General features: G+C 35.5%; 1 protein-coding gene across 1 annotated transcript in view; it reads right to left on the bottom strand.

Moving 5' to 3' along the window:
• Positions 1–1,321: 1,321 nt before the first annotated feature.
• Positions 1,322–14,356, bottom strand: part of LOC138183556 (multiple PDZ domain protein) — a 167,436-nt gene continuing 154,401 nt past the window's right edge. The window contains exons 24-38 of the mRNA XM_069120626.1: positions 11,259–11,359; positions 10,008–10,209; positions 9,836–9,926; positions 9,436–9,632; positions 8,438–8,532; positions 7,993–8,059; positions 7,679–7,729; positions 7,495–7,596; positions 7,248–7,319; positions 6,692–6,812; positions 6,467–6,621; positions 6,043–6,198; positions 5,772–5,906; positions 5,131–5,304; positions 1,322–4,747 (exon numbers count right to left, since the gene is read on the bottom strand). Coding sequence (XP_068976727.1) covers positions 5,134–5,304; positions 5,772–5,906; positions 6,043–6,198; positions 6,467–6,621; positions 6,692–6,812; positions 7,248–7,319; positions 7,495–7,596; positions 7,679–7,729; positions 7,993–8,059; positions 8,438–8,532; positions 9,436–9,632; positions 9,836–9,926; positions 10,008–10,209; positions 11,259–11,359 — 1,716 coding nt within the window. The 3' untranslated portion in view covers positions 1,322–4,747; positions 5,131–5,133. The remainder of the gene's footprint in view (positions 4,748–5,130; positions 5,305–5,771; positions 5,907–6,042; positions 6,199–6,466; positions 6,622–6,691; positions 6,813–7,247; positions 7,320–7,494; positions 7,597–7,678; positions 7,730–7,992; positions 8,060–8,437; positions 8,533–9,435; positions 9,633–9,835; positions 9,927–10,007; positions 10,210–11,258; positions 11,360–14,356) is intronic.

The following is a 14,356-nucleotide window of genomic DNA, read 5'->3' as shown; positions in this document are numbered from 1 at the left end:
AATCAACAAATTGCTTGATATTTGTGAAGTTTGTCAGTGAGTACAAGATGCTTAGTAAGCATGGAAATCGTAATGCGTTTGTTTTTTTATGGTTAATTAATCGTGCACTTTGCGAAGCCCCGTGCCGGTAACCCACTTTTCAGGCCAATAAACGATTTCTTTGGTCCACTTAGAAGGCAAGCGCGCACACTTGTGAAAGAAGAGCACCGATGAAATGGGCCTTCGATAGTAAAACGGGCAGTGACGTTCGTACGAGTCCGGATTTCGTTTGACGCGACTTAATTAGGTTAAGTATAGCTAGAGCTAGTACAGTTACTAATTCGTAATTTTTCATAGAAATATTATACATTTACAACGATGCATTTTTGCAAATTTAATCGATCTTTTGTCAAATATGTAAATAAACGCTCGTTCATTTTTTACGTTTTCTTCTTCTTCTTCTTTTTTTTTTTTTTTATTCTGGTTTCTTCGATTTTGCTACAACTTTTATCTATTTTATATCTACTTTAGTCACCGCTAGGTTTAGTGTTAAAACGGTTTGATTTGACTTGCAATCGGATTAAAATTTTAATTATTGCAATTCCGATGAATTATAAAAATAAAGATTGAGATATTTAGTTGAAAATAAGAAATTTAAATGATTTCTTTGGTAAATCTTTTTATACGGTATGTCGTATCATTGTCCGTTCACTTACCTTGTTCTGGTGGATCTGCGGAGATTAAGGAGATTTGAACGCGCGCACAAGCGCGACATCAACGAACAACGCTTATACTGCAACTTTTGCAATCAATGCATTTTAATAGATCTCGATCTGCTTGTTCGCGTTCTATAATAATCGGATTTCTTACGTCCTTTCTTTTTTTTTTTTGTTTTATTTTTGTTTGTTTTGTCATGTTTCCTCCTCGTGACCATCGATAAGAGTGCCGCGCTACAATGATCGGTGTATGCGATAACAGGAATTAGAATAATCTTGTCGTAATAATATTAGTAATCATAATAACCGTGACAATAATTCATAATGACGGTAATAATGGCGAGAATAATCATAATAATTAATAATTCGAGTCGTTGACTGTAAAAGTGGCTCGATTGTATTGCTCCCCGAATTTCGAAGGCGTTTCGGGATACTAATTAGTATCCCGAATCTATTTAATCTGCAAATATATTATAATTAGCATTAAGCTTCTCTAATCTCTCTCATTCTCGTGCTCTTTTACTTTCTTCCTTTCTTTCTCTCACACACACTCTCTCTTTTTCTCTTTCGTTCGATCGTCGACAACAGATACGTTCACGCTTTTTTCATAACGGTTACGCCATCTCTTTTTATTCTTGTCTTCTGTTATTTCTCTTTTTTTTTTTTTTTTTTACAATCGATGCCTCGCCATCGTGGCATGACGTCGTTTTGCAACGTGCCAACAGAACGAACGATCACGAATGCTTGGTGCAACGGTTATCCTTGCGAATTACCTTTGATTTCGATCCGTGTCGATAAGAAAAGCGATTGCGATTATGAGCCTAGGCGCGTATACCGACACTGATTGGCCAGAAGTCTAGAATCGTCGATTGTTACAGGAAATTCGAGAGTCTTCAATTTAGTCGCGAACCACGAATTGACAGAAACTCGATAGAAACGCAGAGTAGTTGATATTTTCTATTTCGCCAATTAAAAAATTTCTAACTTGAAATTCCCAGAATGTCAGACTTTAGAATCTTAGAACGTTGGGATCTTTTTATTTTTCAAAATCACTCAAATTTTGTAATCTTCGCTCCTCTTTTAAACTTTCGACTAGTGAAATTCTGAAATGAAATTTTCAATCTTCTCGACTTGTAGATTCGGAAGTTCTCAGATTTCTATATCTTCAAGCTTCGAGGTTCTCGATTTTAGCGCACATAATATCGCTTTTGGTAACTCTATAATATGCAGATTATTATGAGAATGTATCAGTCACGAAGAACGATTACCATAACACTGCCAAACAAAGCGAAGAAAATAATCTTGGGAAACCGGATGCGATGTTCAATAAATTACAATCCATTTACGTGAAACTTCTTAACCGACAGTGTCGGAATATACGCATTCACGTACACATGTATGCATATATAAATAGGTATTCGTCATTTACGAGCAACAATTCGCGCAGCGTACGATCCAACGTTCCCACGAGTTTTTACTATTTCATTGACTACCTTACTAGAACGTGGCCTCGATATCTCAATTCGATGTAGTGTATCGAAATCAAAAGCAACGAACACAGCTAGCTTTTACAGTGCATACGCTGACAGTTATATATCTACAGGGTGGTCCGTTTCAAATGGATTCCGCGCACCTCACAAGATAAAGTCGAGCGCACAGTACAATTGAACATCGAGATAATTTATTAAGCTATTGGAAGAAAATTTGGACGAGTATTTAATTACGCTTTTATTAGAAATTATAGTGAAGTTTGTCAAAGTTTTAGAATCTTAGAATAGTAAGAAAAACGTAGTATGTAAAAGATGTGAAATGTAAATTTCTTAAATAAAGGAAGAACTGGACTGAATATTTACTTTCTTAGGTATTTTTGTACTTCGTTAAATTAAATCTCGTCGAATTTATCTTCATTATCGGTTGAACTTATTAAAAAACCTATTAAATTAAAGATTTAGTTTCTCCATTTTACTGAATATTCCATCACTTGGGTCCTCTTGCGCAACAATTTAATGATAGATCGCTCGCTATAGATCATATTCTACCCTTTTACAGTTTCATAATTTGACGTCATTTAGGATAATCAAATAATTTGTAATTTACAAAATTTCGCTAACAATGCTAATCCAATTCCCTAAGAGCGTGTCCAATTATGTTCAATTTCTCTTCTCGTTCGTTCATCGTTGAAAAACGAATCACCCTATCTATACATACACTTTGGCGCAACTAACACTAAAAGTTCGCGTGCTGTACGAGGCAAGTAAAATTCTACGCCACTCGAATCAAACCAGAAGCTGAAATGTCGAATTCGATACGAAATCGAATCGTGTCAAGTTCGATATTCGTGACCTGAAATGAAATTCGAGCGGAAATATTCACGCGAAACCGGCAATCGCGAGCAAGTGTCTCGTCATACTTTTTCCTCAACCATCTTTTTCCGTACTCCGACGTAATACTTCGCTGAAATTTTCCAGCTTTCCTTTGCTTGCGCCTTCGAAGATCTACGCTAACGACTAGGATAATAGGATAAATTGAACTATACGCGATCAACAAGCCAGTTTAGCTTCTCAACAAGTCCATCGTCGTCTCTTTTAAATTCCTTCGCCTTTTTCTTGGAAAAAATTGCCACATCGTAAAAATGCAACGAAGCTCGATCGCGTTCGTTTCATCGAACCTATCAATTTCTCTTTCTCTTTTTCGAGAGTTAAATTAAGGTTCTTTGTTATATCGAACGGCGATCACTCGATGGGAGTTGGAACTTGTTTTTCTCTTTTATTCTGTATTTTTTGATGAATTTTCAGATGTTAATTTTTCGCGTTTTTCATTTCTTTTACGAGCCCCGAAAGTGTTTGAAACTCGTGTGGTTTTCAGACGGTCTGTCGTGCACGATCGTGCGCTATCCTAAGTCTCTAAGTCGCCTAACTTAAACGTAAGTGATACGAAACGTACAAGCGAGATATCTCTGTTCGTATGAAGACACGGTTGGAATTGCTTGGGAAGAGGGAGAAACTTCCTGAAAACAAATCGATCGATTTTTCTCACTTTTCGCTTTCTCCAATGTAATTTTCCTCCGTTTCTCTCTGGACCTTCTATCTGTTTCGAAAAGACAAATTCTTTCAGTATTGCTATAAATACGAATAATATCGATAAAGAACCTTGAAGAAGAATATTCCTTCCATCTACAAAACTTTCGTTCAATTCTATCAAGTTACTTCATACAGCTTCGTTTACATTCGTCTTAATTTATATATTAAATATTATTGTATTCTCTTCTTCTCGAATTTCCATCTCCATCGAGAATACGATCTTCCTCCTGGAACCCTCGTCTACGAGGCTGTACGATTATGTCGATTATGTCGATCGAAATGAATTCTCCATAAATTATCTTCGCATTCTACTTCTCCGGTAATGAAATCGATGAAAAGTAGAGCGTCGAGAGAAAGGAATTTTGTAGAATTATCTTACCTTATTTTGGAAAATCGATCAAATTATTTCGAATATTATATATCTTTCGCGAGTTTCCACCCCTCTTGCCAAACGTTTCACCGTGATATACGTCCACGTGGCTATTACAATATATAGTATCGCTCTAACTGCATAAATACTCTTCTGTGTCGTTAATTCTAATAAGTGTATATAACGGGTGTCGCGAAATATTCGTGTTAACTACTCGCCGGATGTTCAGCCGTGGCAGACGGAATTCTTTTTCGAATCGTCGATGATAATCGCGCAAACGCATCGATATTTGGTAATCGAGTCAGAGCGTGTTCTATAAAATCGCGTGTAAGACGCTCGAAGCGTCTGGGCCTGGATTATCATTTAACTAGACAAGATCCGAAATATTCGAATCGTGTATACAGTTACAACGTACATACGTAACTGCATTTATAGATCGCGTTTCCTTTGGTTTCACTTGTTCTTCTAGAATTAGCGTTACTTATACGGTAAACGGTATTTATAGTTACTTTGGTATAGTCAGTTATATCACACTAGAATCCATGGTGTCTGGTGGGGATTGCCGCCCGAACTCTTGCTTTCTGAGTTCCGCCTGCAGAACCCTGAACACATTGTTAAATCATTTTTTTAGTTAACATTTTAGGGATACTTTTTGGATTTTGTTACGTGATACGAATTTTTTCTTGTAAAATAGATGAAATTGGTAATACAGAGTGATCGATTTTAACGTATAAATGTGAATTACTGGTAAAGTACTTGCTGTACAAAAAAAAAAAAAAAAAATTTTCAGATGTAATGTTCGTGTAATTTGATGTAAATTACTTTTCCCGTAAATAGACGCATAGAGATGATACAAAAGTGACATGTGGTTTTCTCGAATGGAATTTAATATAATTCTAATGTACTAATTTTGACATTTTGTATAAACAGTTATTAATTTATTCATGTCGAAAAACCGTTAGTTAGCAATTTATGAAATATTTACCTGTCATTGTTTAGCGGACTTGAACCTAGCCAGTTTCAATTGCACCGGGTTGGAAACTTTCACGTGAACTGCGATGTCCTCTACTGGAGCTTCGCGGACGTCTTGGCCACCGACTGCCACCACTCGATCGCCTTTGCAAATCTTCCCGCTTTCCAAAGCGCTACCACCGGGTAACTAAGCGAACAATACAATCACTTGAATTATAATTTTGAACTATAATTTTCCAAAACTAATTAATTAAAGCAATTAAAAAGAAAATGGGACATCTAATATTATATATATATTTTTTTTTTTTTCACCGACTATAAATAGATAGTATAGCTCCATCAAGGAAAAATAAAGCTTCCACCGAATATGTTTAAATAAATAACAAGAGAAAAAGGTGGATAATCCACAGCATTCTACAATAAATTGGATTAGGATACTCGCATTCTTTTATTTCTCTATTGATTTAATTGTGTACGATCGTGAAAGTAAAATTACAGTTGACTGACAAATTGTTAATTCCGAAGACGCATAAATGTACCTTATAAGTTGCTCTATTTTTAATTTCGCTTTGTTAACTTCTCTCAAAAACTTCACTTTCAAACAGTGGATCTATAGTTCGCAATTGTGTAATGATTTCGTATAAGGAAGCATACCAAGTCTGATACATATGCTCCTTTTCCACTCTTGTATCCTGTCAAACAGAGACCAGCTCCTTTGCCCGACTTCTTCTGCAATTCAACGTCGATTTCCTCTTCACCTTTCTCGTGTCGATGCACCACCATTATGATCTACGTTCAAAAACGTATAGATGTTTCATTATTGGACACGTTAAAAATTAAACAAGATTAAGCTGAGAAGAAGTCATTGGAAATTTTCAAGTTTATAAGAACGCGTTCTGTATAATGGAAAAAGAAGAAGACGTACAGTTCCCGAAGCTTTTAATACGGCAGCATGAGCGTTATCATGTTCCATCTCCTTGAAACTTTGACTACACATTTCGAGTATCTGATCTCCAGCTTGCAGCCGTCCATCCTTATGGGCTGCTCCGTCTGGAAATACTTCGACGATGAACACTCCTTTCTGAAATAAAATCGAAGAAATAATATTCCGCACAAAACTCTGAACCTCTTTTCGTTCGTAAGTTCAAATAAATTATTTGAGAATTAAATTCTTCTAAATGATTAAAAGATTAAAAGTAGAACAAAGTAAGTTAATGCAACTCTAATTTAAAGTATAGGGGTTGGTAGTGGCCATGTATGATTCAATAGTACCAATTGAGAATCAAAATATTCGTTGAAATATTAGAATTTTTATTTGAAAAAAAAAAAAAGTAGAAAATGAAGTCTACCAATGGCGTGTCGGAACCACCAGCTATAATGAAACCAATGCCTTTGTCCTTGTCTTTCTGGAATTCTATCGTCGTATCTCTGCCAGTCACAATCTTGCAATCTTTTGGATCTTGCGGTGCTTCTGGTTCTGGTGGTTTCTCCGGCTCCTTTGGCGCTATAAACATCATCTTAAATTAGCCTTATATTAAATTTATGTTAAACCGATATTTCACATAAATAATTACGTTCAGGTTCAGGAATAATGCCCTTCGCCTTATCTTCTTCTTCCTTCGCGACTTTGCTTTGATTAGGATTGCATACTGTAAGCGTTACAACGCCTTCTGCTTTTTTTAAAAGACTCGTGGCCTGTGAAAAGTGCAAGAAGTGTAACTTGAATGTGAATTGCGTTTTTATTCGGGGATCTCAATCCGAGATTGTTTAATTAGCATTCGCTGTTAAATCATCGAAGTATATCACAGAATTCCTTCAAATTTTTTAATTTACCATTAACAATCTCGCGTTTATTATTTGCTATAGAATTCTTGAAAATTTAACACTGACGAAATCGTATTTATTCGATCGAACGCGATCAACAATCGTGAGATAAACAAAATGGTAAATTCTATGACAAACACTTAAGCGATTTTAAGCTCTGGCAAACTTTGTACGATACTTTTAACTGTATCTTTCTCTAAACACGTCTGTATATATGTCGCAAGTGAAGAACACTCGTAATACAAAACAAATAATACAAAACGTGTTAATACATCTCCATTGGACGATGCATTAAATAATAATTACCTCGTCGTAAGTAGAGCCCAGCAAACAGTCCATGTTGACAGCGAGGATCATGTCACCCACTTGCAAACCAGCCTGCAACACGCGAAATGTATCACATGAGAATGACACGTGCGAACTCGACAAATTGTATTCGCATACTCATATATTCAGTTGTAATTACAATAGCGAATATACAATTATTATTCATTCAGTATGTGATACAATGCATGAAACGATCGTTTGAAAATTAACAAAGGAATGCAATTACCTGCTCTGCAGCACTGCCTTCTTGAATGTCTGAGATGAATATACCTTGTCCAACTTCCGCGTGTTTTCCCTCGATGATCATTATACCTAGTCCGTACTGGCCCTAGATATTAGAAAATTTCAATGTATTGATGAAAATGGTATCTTTGGTGCGGTGGTAATTTTTGGGATTTGGTTGAACTTGCCTTCTTCACTGGTATATTACGAACTCCTTTGTATTGGCTGAACATGTCGGACTGTAAGAGGAAAAGTCTTTTGGTAATTTGGTGTTCCTCAAATTTCTCGAGAAATTTTGTAATTTAATATTTCTATAATAATGTTTCCTCTTAAGGAAATTCCTGTAGTCTACATCTAATTCTGCAATATTTAAATAAATTCGTGCGTAAATTTAAAATGAAATTTAAATTAAGAACACAAGACAGTGAGGAGAATGTTATAAAAATACGAAATAAAATTTTCGTAAACACGTTTAAAGCTAAATTTTTCAAATCGAACTTACATCTTCCAATGTTGGAGGGAATTGAACGATCGGTTTAACGGCGAGATCATCAAGCGCGGTGTTCCTCCTATGCATCAAATTACTCGGTTAATTTTGTTATAACCGAATCATAGTCGGATAATAATAAATTCATTGACTCATGTATCGATTTATAAATTTATAATTTTTGGCTGAGATCGTCTTTACTATAGACAAACCTGTTTTTGCTTAAAGAAAAAAAGAGAAGAACATATATCGTTACAAAGAATTAATATTACAATTTCAATGGCAATTCACATTCTTCTTTCGCACTACAAATTTTTCTGAATAATTTTCCTGATTAATCTCAACGGAAAATTTTCTAGTTTTTCCGTATACATATAGACAACGAAATGTTTTATTTACAAAATAACTGAAATCACACGTATGACAAAAACACAGAAATACGAAGAAAATCTGTATGTACCTGAAAACGACGATTTTGAAATACGTGCCAGCCATTCCTTTAATCATGGCAGACGCATTTAAGTGACATCGTCCTTGCAGAACTCGGCCATTTACCTACGTAGAGACATAATTCAAGAGTAACAAAATGGAAAATATTATTAAAAATGTTTATTCCATCAAATAAGAATAACCAGGTGGCATGAATCATAATGGAATTCGTGATATGATCCCGAGTAAGGTGATTCACCCGGAAAATGTAGGTTTCGAGGCTTCGTCTCTGAGATAATCGAGTTTGAACGTTTGCCAAGTACACATACGTTCGACTAAAAATTCATCAACTTGTCTTGCTGCGATTTATCACTGCCCAGCGCGATTCCGTTTGTATACGTTGACGATGACGGCCGAAAATTCCTCAAAGCAACACTTGTTGAACCATTAACAGCTGATGCCAGCTGATCTCGGCCCAATTGCCAAATTTCATTCATAGCTTACTGGTAATGTATTTTTTCTTTCGGAAAATTTGCAAAATGTTTTTTTCGAATGATCGATATTTAGCTGTTGAAAAATTGCAAACGGTATCATACGATAAAATTGATAGTATTTTCGTTCATGAATTAAACCACTTGTTAAACTTTTAAAAGATTAGAAATATATTACAAACGTTGACTATAATTGTATTGTTTTAATTTTGTCAGAATATTCTTTTGTACAATTATGAGCATATTTTATAATTACGCTTCAACTTTCAAAAAATCTTATTTTACTTTATAAACTGATCTAGTTCTTAGATTTTTAGAAAATTTGAAAAAATATTCGACATATTGATTGGAATTTTATTATTCTAATTTTATTAGAATATCTTGTATATAATCATGGAAATATTTTATTAATTTATTAATAAATCCTTCATGAATCTTAATGTTAAATATGTATTTAGTATGTATAAATATGTATTAACAGTGAAGGTAAGAAGATTATGACAGAGGATACGGTGAAGAAAGAAGTAAAGCAACGTACCTCGAGTATTTCGTCGCCGACCAAAATCTCTCCAGTCTTGTGAGCTGCTCCCTTTGGATTAAGGCCACAAACGAACACTGCCATCCGATTTCGATCTCTGTGTCCCGCCAAGGAGATACCCAAACCACGTCTGTCTTTCTCTATCTTTACTAGCAACACCTTGTGCCCCAGTGAATGATATTTTTTCTGAACTTTCACTGTAACGCAAATAATGATATTGCTGATTCCTGTGATACTGACAAAGGGAAGAGGGACGAAAAATAGAGAGAACGAGAAAGAAGATAAGGGAGACGAAGGAAGAGAAAAAAGGAAAATTTAAGAAGAGGAAGATAGAAAATAAAGAAGAAAGAAAAATTTGATGCATAAATTAAAAAAAAATTAATTTACATAAATTACGTACTATTCGTGTAACCGAACTCATCTTCAGTCTCTGGATCCGCTTCGATTTCTGCTTTGGTACGTTTTACGTTTCCGGCACTTTTTCTCGAAATCTACGGCAATTATTTAAATATTTGAATTTCCAAAGCTTCTTAAATATCTAGAAATTCGCAAGATGTTCGAAGTTCACCGACCTCCATGCCACCTTTCGTGTAAACGTTACCCTCCAGCTCACGTATGTCCTCTTCAGAGCTCTCGTCGGACGAATACTTCCGTTTCGGAGGCTCTTCCGGTTTCGATGCATTATCCTCTTTCTCTTCGCTCACCTCTCGCAATATTCCTGGATTGGAAGGCGGTGATGGCGCCTTCTTGCGAATAGACTTTTTCATGGAGGATCTGAAAGTTTAATTAAACAACTGCTTTTGGCATTTTCGTTCGAGAAATAATATCGAGCAGGAAGAAGAACATTTTTAATCATCACGAGTCTTGCTATAGTTCTTTATACATATTTTACGTTAAAATGAAATCCTTAAAAAATTTATTGGAAATTTTAATTCAAAAGAATTACTTGCCAAATTGGACGAAAGTATTGTCACGTCCCGCGATCTGCACGATTCGTAGCGCGAAAGTAAAATTAATAATGTCCTTCAAATCAAGGTAATTTAAAACGTTTATTTGAAACCGTGTTTACAGTATTTGAAGTGAAAAGCAGTTAAAGCCGCTAAAAGCTATATCTAACTACGTCTTCATATCTACCTAATTATTTTTTTATAACGATATTAAGACAATTTAAATTGTAAACAAAGTCGGCAGTAAAACAGACGTTGGGGACCTTCCCAAACATTTTCAAAAGAAAGAAAAAGGCATTTTTTCATCTCCGACAGATACAAATAAGTGTAGCGACTCAAAGAAGTAAGTAAGAATAATAATTATTATCGTTCGTCTATCGAGTATAATTAATTACCGCTCGTCTATCGAATACTATTAATTAATTACCGTTCGTCAACCGAATAATTACCATTCGAAGAGTTAGTTATCATTTTGTCTATCGAAGAATCAGCATTTTGTCAACCGAAGAATTACCATTTTGACAACCGAAGAATTTTATATCCGTCAGTCTGTCAGTCAATTGTCAATATCGAAATCGAGTAAGATTTGAATAAATCATTACATATTGTTAATTTACTTTCGAACGACTATAATCCTCTCCTGTGCCAGTATTCCCGCACATAGCAGGTTAGCCGAAAGTGGATCTTATTGCCAGTTGCATTAAACGTCAGTTAACGCTATCTTCTCTTCGGCAACTAAATAAAACGTAACGTAACATAGAATAGAACGTAAAATTTGCAAAGAATCTATCAGAAATTTTGAGTGAAATTTCCGGCTTCAAATTGTAAGAAATAGCTATATTAGAAAGAAGTTTGTAAAAGAAACTCTTAAATTACCTTCGCGAGCTGGATCCCGCGCCATCTGAAACTCTTGTACTTTGTCGCCTAAGATCTGATCTTGAGCTACTTTGCTTCTCTCCTCCGTCTTCGAATCCTGCCTGTAAAACGAAGAAGAAAGAAAAATGCAAAGAGACGCAGAAAAATATTCCTTCTTCTCGCACCTCCTTCCACCATCATCAGAAATAGAACGAAAATGAAATTACAATTTTAAACAGCGTGTACAAAGTCTTCATCTACGAAACGGAAGAGTAGACGATATTTCCTTCCATAGATCCAACGAAACTGAAATCGTGAAATTGTAGAAAAATGACAAAGCGTTAGAGGAAATCGCGAAACGGTCATTCATTTCAGACAACAGAGCAACTCTGCGAAATAAAGAGCAATTTGCACCAAAATAGCTTTCTATCGCGCGTGCCTAAAACCGCGGAAAAATTTCGAAAACTATAATCGCCGGCAGGGCGGAGCTTTCGAATATTCACGAACAATTTTCAGGGTCTCGATCAACGTTCTTCAAACAAACCACAATGCACGCTTAATAAACCTCGGAGAAAACGCGTCTGCCGATCGTTTGGAACTCACCACGCTGCAAACAACCCGTGTACCAGGAACTATTATAGAACAAGCTTTGAATTCACTATCAATTACAGTTCGGTCAATTACAAACACCGATCAATCGAATCACGAACGAGAATACGTAACGGGCGGTTATATTAATTCCAAGAAACGATCAAACAACGTGCGAGAACGATGGAGAGAGAGAGATTGTCTAAAATTGGTAGCTCGGGTAGGCGCGCGCGCGCGCGCTCTCTATCGTAACATTTCGAACGGGACGCATCGCGAAATAGACTGACGACGGGATCCTCCCGTTTTCACGCGCTCCCTCGTCGCCCCAAGTTATAACACAATCGATTCCGTTGACCGAATTAATTTACATTGGACAGGATCGAACGTGGCCTCTTGTTCCCGCGCTTTTTTATTCCCTGTGTCTCGATCACAATCAACCAGCCTTTTTCTCCGTGTTTTCATTAACCATTTCGCTTTTGATGGAAACTGCAACCTATAGTCGCATACATGTTTCCATGTAAAATGGCACTACGATGTGTTTTTTTTTTTTTTTTTTTTTTTTTAGAAATTTGTTTCTATTTAGGTACAGCGAGTCGGAGATGTATTCGGGTAGTTTTCATAATAAACTTTTTGACGAACTTCATTTGCTAGCTACAAGCAGCTCACAATCGCAAACACTGTATAGCTAAAAATGTTTCGCGTATGCGAAAGGTTACTATAGCGTTTTCTTGGTGAATTTGCTTCTACGCAGTGATTGAGAGAAGTATTCGAATGGTTATTACAGTAAACTCTGTGGTATACTTAATTCGCAATTTGCGTTACGAAAGATTGATAAGATGAAAGGCATTTTGATTTTATTGGAATGCTTTTTATGCGATTGAAAATAATTAATTCTGAGTTGAAATACATTTTTGAATTACTGTAAGTCTCAATTTAGGATTTATAATCTTAGAATTATCGATTTTCATAAATCGACCACCTAACCGCTGTGGTGGCATTCTGTTTACGGACAACTGCTACGCTGATGTTACGCAGATTTACTTCTGCGTTGAAAGAACCATTGTAGTGATATTGCACAGACTGGTTTCTGTGTATAAATAGTCGGCCTCCAATAAACTATTTACAATAAATTTGTTCATACAAATAGCCATTATGCTAACTTTCTGTATCTGATGTTCAGTAGAAATACGGAAACTTGGCTTCCTCTATAAACATCATTTACATCTAGAAACAAGCTCCCACTAACTTAGGATACTTCGCTGTATAGAATTCTCCTCATCCTGCTATCATATACAAATTATTTTTATACTTGAAAATTTATGTTATTTTCTTCTAATTATATAATTTTACAGTCGATATATGAGATCCTTGGAAAACAAACTGAACAACGTCGTTGTTCATAGATTTCTCAATTTCTTTGCTTCGCTACTTAATCGTCCAGTATTTGAAAAAAAAATCGATTTATTCCTACAAAATTTATTTGCCACAAGAAAATAGCATAAACGATGGCAAATTGCGAGATGAATTTTGAAGAATGATATTTGTAGTCGTCATTTCTCTTTGCATTTTAATTTACAAGGCAGTAGGTTCATTGACTAAATAGCTACAAATCATTTGCTACAGATATATAACAACGATGTTCCCTTGTCTGTCAAACTTTGGTTAAACTCAATGGTTTAAAGTAATTTGAATAAGAAACGAATAAGTTGCACAATACTATAAGGTAAATACCTTATGCAAGTAGGAATTTAAATTCTAAACAGACACAATTGCACACTTGCGACGTGCTTTCCACTGAAATGGCAATATAGTGGTGGTTAGCTATGCGGTCGTGGAAGGGTTAATACGTGACGATTGTCACGATCGGAAGATCCATTAGCTAATTATTAGGGTCGATCTAATTAGATCGAATTGGTTTGAGAATGGGTCTCTTTGGTTGAGTATCCTCTCGAATAGATTAATTGCCTACCCAACAACAAAGGACACTTGAAAATTCCAAACAGTTTCAGATATTGGATTCAACTGAATGGGCGGCATTACCACAAATCTCTTTCATTGCCCCGCTGATATTCTAAGGAGATCAATTTTCCTTCGAAAACTAAATAATATCGGAGAATGCTAAATCATCTCAACTACTGGAAATAAAAAAATTAAAACGATGTACGAGGTCGAAATATATTAAACGTAGTGAAATACTTTTTAGTATAAAATTTCTACTGACTTGAAACGAACTCTTGAAACATTCTCTTCAACATCCACCGACGTTGCTATACAAACAGCAACTCGTTGCACTGCTGCAAATTTTCGTATAATTTCTTTTTTTTTTTTATTTCCTAGAAGACGAGTAATTTAAATTTGTTTGCTTCTTAACAATAAACCTACGAAATATTACTCTTTTTGTTTATAATTTCATTCAAGGCCAAAAATACTAATCTTTCGATTGTTCGATGCTGGAAACATGGCCACTTCGTATTTTCTTCTCGCTTCTTTCTGTTACTGTATATTCTATTTTGTTGCGTGACTGATTCCAT

Source organism: Bombus flavifrons, chromosome 9 (genome assembly GCF_040668555.2).
Source record: "Bombus flavifrons isolate JBK064 chromosome 9, iyBomFlav1_principal, whole genome shotgun sequence".
NCBI lineage: Eukaryota > Metazoa > Arthropoda > Insecta > Hymenoptera > Apidae > Bombus > Bombus flavifrons.
This window is presented reverse-complemented; position numbering and strand designations above follow the sequence as displayed.